The following is a 5,899-nucleotide window of genomic DNA, read 5'->3' on the forward strand; positions in this document are numbered from 1 at the left end:
GAAAATGCTAAAAGCATGGATTAAAGCAAAGAAGAAAGAAGAAAACCTAGATACAAGCTAATGTAGGAGAAACTACAAGAACACATTCTTTCTTCAACATATGAAGAAAAGAAATAGGTAGATCCTTCTCAGAAAAGTACTCCCAAAAAAATCATAAGAAAGGCTAAGTTAGCACAAAAGTGAGCTAACTTTTTACAATTTCGCCTTACATGATGAAGGAAGACCTTATTATAATCCCTCCCATATAAAGAAATCATCTTCAACATCATTATAATTGATCATCCAATTTCTTTTCTTGCTGTAATTTCTATTGTGGAGCCACAGAAAACTACTTGAAAATTTTTGCATTTAGAAATTGACAGCAGGTTTTTATTCCTATGTGATTTATTCTGACGGTTTATGAACTGATGGGAAAACCACTATAAATTTTCCAAGCAGCCCAAAATATATCAAAAAATGCTAGAATTATCACCAATAATGATGGGTAATTTTCCAGTAGTGATCATCAGTATAGGATATCAATCGTACTGTACGAGTAGTTTCAAAAATGCAACTTCTTCCTAACTCACTAACTCACCCTTGAATATGTGTGTACAAGGTTACTTAGCATTAGGATCCATCAAAATACATAATTTACTCGAGAAAAGTAAATTATTAAAAAGATTGAAAATAAAGACTTTAATCCAAGTCTACGAAACTTTGAGTTGATCGAGATTGCAATGAACTGTGGGAACTGAAATATTAGTGAGAAGAATAAAAAAATAGATATACATAAATTTAATTATTAGGAGATAACACAGTTATAAATCTAATAATATTTATTATCATTAAAATCATAAGTCTTGGATCCATATTTGCAACACCTTATACAGGAAACTGGCTGAAGATCATTCCTTAAAAAATGGTTTGTAATTAATCATAATTATAGCTGGAATTAATTGATTGAATTATATCAATGGAAGAAGATGAAAACTCTTAATGATTTATTGATAACCTATTTTAATTGATTTAAGATTTATGGATAATAATGGTAAGATAGAAATTGTGACCAACCAGTCGATAATTATGATTAAATTAGAAACTGAGGACCAACCAGTCAATAGTTTGGGTTTAAGATATTGAAAATATCACATTAAAGTTTTAATGTCCTATCTGGCATTCATAATTACATCCATCTACATTTACATGACAACTTTAACTTGATTAATCTATTGATAGATAGAACTAATGTTAGATTGATAGAACTCGCATTAATACTAATGTGGCATGGGTATATCATACAATAAGGACATTGATAATATTTGATAAATATATTGATACAACATATTAAATAAATATGCTTACATGTCAATATTGAATATACAATTATATGTGGCAAAAGATGGATAGAAGCATGTGATAGAATCAAAAACACGAATAAACTAATATTCAATTTGAGGTTGTTTCATTGTACAACATATGCTATTAATTGATAATAATTTTAATTATTTTTATAGATTGATAACTTTTGTTGATTATTGATTATATGATTTTATTATTGATTGACATTAATTTCATATATTGCTTATTATCATAATTGATAACTTTTGATTGAAATTGATTAGAATTAAAGAAGACATATTGATTTTTTTGTTTTACATTGAATATAGTGATAAATTTTGGTTACTTGTTGAGCTATGAGCTCATTATGTGATATTTAGGTGATTTTTGGTAAGGGCAAGTAACTAGCAGAGTAGGCTAGTTAGTTAGTGATAGTTTTAGGTTTGTTTTCTTACTCTTTGGCATTATATGTTTATTTGTAGCCTGTTACTAAATAAATATATATATTTTGGGAACTTGTTACTTATGTAAATATTAATGAACAGTAATATATATAATATATATATATATATAATATAATATATATAATGCTAATCATATTGAATTATGTGAGCTCTTATGATGCTTAATCTTTGATAAGTTGCAAGAATTATGTGCTTTAAAGCCTAATCATTTTGTAAGAATTATTTTCTTGAAAGCTCTATCTCCCCTAAACACTTCTATATTAATTTCATAACTTCCTATTTTTTAACCCCATCAAAACCTTCATACTAGCCTTCCTAACCCTCCATACTAGCCTCCTAACCCATCAAAACCTCCATACTATCTTCATATTTTTTTAGCCTTTGCAGTTCGTCCATTTGTCTCACTAAGGCTTCATTTGGGACAACATTTTTTACTATTTTCTGGAAAAGCTTTTCTAGTACCAAATTTTCTTGAATATAAATTTTTGTACTAAAAACGGATTTAGAAGCATTAAGTAATGCCTTTTCAAGCGAAACCCAATATTAAAAACCGAAATAAGACTTATTTGTTACTAAGCTTCTTCAAACCCATTAGCTGGAAATTATTCCTTGGCCACTTTTCATCCATTTCACCACCAACATGTCAAAGACTTTAATGGCTTCTTAAGGTTTGGTGGACCTCCATTTAAGTCCACACCATCAATTCTCTTCAAAAAACATCTACCACATATCACATTGATTTTTTCTCATCTTCAAATATTTTAAAGAGAATGCCAGGTACTTGTGTGACGTAGCTCATCTTAGTTGATCGTTGGTTGGGAACTTTGACTAACAACAAAGAGGTCTTAGATTCAGAGCTTGCGTATGTGATGTGTGTGTCTGTCTAATTAGCCTAAATGTTCTCCTCAAAAAAAAAACAAATTTTGTGAAAATAAGTTTATGAATTTAATATGTAAATACATTAGAATTTGTGCTCGTACGTAGTACTTATTGGACAGATCATTTTATGAAATCAGAGATGAATAGTTTATCTAACTAATTAAACTAATATTTCTAACTTGTTCATGTTTACACATCCCGATCAAAATATAAAAATTATGAAAATAAAATATTATATATATATAAGTAATTTTTATTATGTTTTAAAAATCTAGACGGGTAATATTATTATAAATTAAAGTAGTTATGTGCTGATTTTTTTTTAATAATAAGTAGGCCTTCCAACATTACACAGGAAAAATCCCAATGATAATAAGAAGAAGAAAACTAATTCCTCTGTTAGCTAGGGTTATTTATATATTTATATTATTAGGTATGCTCTTATTTTTTTTTTTTAAGCAATTTGCTTTTAATAATAAAACAAGTTTAAAAAATTGTAATTTTCTATATACATTTATTTAAATTAGGTTTATCAGATCATGATTGAAGCTTGTAGTACTGATCAAGTTGCCAAGAATCTTAAAGCTTTGTTTGAGAAAGTTGTTTTAGAAATCAGTCCGAAAGTTATCACAAACAAAGCCTAAGATATTATGAAATTGCCCAAGATGATTAATGAACATGCCTCTCTCTAAGACTATTCACTCGTGGAACTTAGCTACTCATATATGATACTTGCTTAAATGACTAAGGCTTTGTCTGGGATGGTTTACTTAGTGCTTCTTAAACTGACTTTGTAGTACAAAAATTAATTTATTTATACTAGAAAGCTGCTTTAATAAACACTAATAAAGATGTCTCAAACGAAGCCTAAAAGTTCTCAACAAAAGCATTCTTTTAATATATACTCAGCATCTTATAATTTTTTCGAAGTAGTTATTTTTTGTAAAAATTGTCATACATATTTGATTGATACATCGAAAACTAGACCGATTCTACTTATGTATTCGTATAGACTTTGATTTCATTTGGACCTCTAAAGTAGCATTTTAGGATTTTTTTTTAAACAACGAAAAAATAGCCGTCAAAAGTTATTTTAAATATAACATTTATCCTTAGACCAAAATAATATCTTTATTAACACTAAAATATATCTAAAATGGTGTTTCTATACTTTCTTATCTTAAGGATTATTCTATACTTATGGTAAAATCTTGATAATTTTTACTATTAAGATTAGATCCAATAATTATTTATTTTTAAGTAATTTAAAAATAAAAAAAATAATATATTCCAAATAGAAATTTGGTGCTAATACTTTCCTCTTTGTTTTTCTTGCTATATCCTACTCTATTCTAGCAAAATTATAAGCTTTTCAGAAATAATTAATCTTTAATTTTATTTTTAAAGTTAGATAATAAAGTATACCAATTTATTTTCTAACAGCCAATAGGATGATGTGGAATCACAGCATGACACGTAGGTCAATTCTGAACAATTTTTTAAATGCTTTGCTTTTAATTGTTTATTTAATAAGTATTCATGTTAATATTATTAATTATCGCACCAAATTTCTTTACTAACTAATATTATTTACAGCTTGCGGGCATTATGATAAGATTTCATTTGAGATATTTTTTTTTATAGCTTTTTGAAATTATTTTTTAGTATTTTTTTAATTTAAAATTTTTATATTAAAAAGCTACTTTAGAAAAAATTGTCTCGAGCGAAGGCTAAGGCCCCGTTTGGGACGGCTTTTTTACTTCTTCTTAAAATTCTCAAGACCTAATTTTCTCATCAAAGAAATTGAATAAAGGCCGATTGGGATAAAAATAAAAGTTGAAATTATCATTGCATAAGCAATAAAGTTATGAAATTCATAGAGAAAAATAAATAAAAATGTACAAGGTTCAAAGTGAAAAGTTGGAGAGAAAATCAAACGATTCAAGACCCGGCCGGAGCCAGGCTCAGCTGAAGATCCAACCCGAACGAGTCATCCGATCCGGCCTGCTCTGTCGGCGAAGAAAACCGGTTCTGTGAGACAGGGCCAGCGACAGCCGGGTGGGTTTTGTGACCAGTCCCCGAGCCGCGTGGACCGTCGGCTTGAACAGGGGAAGAGAAGACGCAGCCGTGCGATACGTGTAAAGGTTGGACGGCACGTGAGAAGTAAACCCAGTTGGAGGAGTCGGGGAGGAGGTGGGGCGGGGGAGAGAAGGCGGTGACCATTGGATTAGCGCCGCGTGGATAGTTGAAGAAATCGGCGCCGTTGGCTGCTGCTGCCGCGGCAGCGGCGTGGAGCTGGGTGCGTTTGAGATGCTGCCGTTCTTTCTTATGGGCGTTTTGGTGGCCGCCGAGGGCCTGGGAGTTGGCGAAGCCGCGGAAGCAGTATTGGCACTCGTATTTTCGAGCATCCGCGGCGGCACCAACGCCGGAGGCGGTGGTCGTAGAGGAGGAGGAAGAAGAGCCGGGGTTTTGCTCTGGGAGAACAGCGGCGGGATGTTCTATTGCTGAGTCTGCGTTTTCCGGCATGGAATAACCGAATAGCTTAAGCTTGGGGTTTGCCGCGTGGCTCTGGAAACCGGACGACAACATATTCTTATTGATGAGAATCCAAGAGAGAGGGAGGGAGAGAGAGAAGGGGAAAATGGTTTGCATGTGGGATATATGAGAGTGTGTACATATATATTTATATATGATAGTTGGATAGGCTTTGATGTAGTGGTTGATATCTCAGCTATCAATTATACGATTCTATTTTTTTAAGTTTTATAAGGTTATGAGCTTAATTTATAATCCTTGTAGTGTTTTTTTTTTAAATATTGTTGTCTATTTTTATTTAATTTTTCAGCACAAAAGTATTTTTATTAAACTTAATATTTTTATATTTAACTTAATATATTTATATATGTGATGGTTGGGCATTTGTGAAATTAAAATATGGGAAAGGAAAAGTAAGGGTGATGTCGAACATTGTGGAGAAAGAAAACTATGTCATTATTCAACACTAAGAGGAATTGTAATTGGTTGAGATGGACTTGAAAAAATAAAAATTTAGTATTCTATGAGGATTTAGATTTCTTATTGTATTTGAGAAAAATAAGGCTATTCATACTAATCAATACTTATTTTTGGATGATTAATGATGGGCCTATTTAGGACAATTGCAATGTTTTATAAAGTTGATTATAATATTGTTGTGCGGAAATCAATGTAATTATTCTGATTATTAAAAAATAGTT

General features: G+C 30.8%; 1 protein-coding gene across 1 annotated transcript; it reads right to left on the minus strand.

Annotated features, from left to right (window-relative positions):
* Nucleotides 1-4,552: 4,552 nt before the first annotated feature.
* Nucleotides 4,553-5,299, minus strand: LOC110114044 (zinc finger protein GIS3-like). The gene has a single exon (XM_020846797.2). It carries the CDS (start codon nucleotides 5,250-5,252, stop codon nucleotides 4,605-4,607), a length of 648 nt encoding a protein of 215 aa, XP_020702456.1. The 5' UTR covers nucleotides 5,253-5,299; the 3' UTR covers nucleotides 4,553-4,604.
* Between the last annotated feature and the right edge of the window lie 600 nt (nucleotides 5,300-5,899).

This window comes from Dendrobium catenatum, unplaced genomic scaffold (genome assembly GCF_001605985.2).
Source record: "Dendrobium catenatum unplaced genomic scaffold, ASM160598v2 fragScaff_scaffold_839, whole genome shotgun sequence".
Classification (NCBI taxonomy): Eukaryota; Viridiplantae; Streptophyta; class Magnoliopsida; order Asparagales; family Orchidaceae; genus Dendrobium; species Dendrobium catenatum.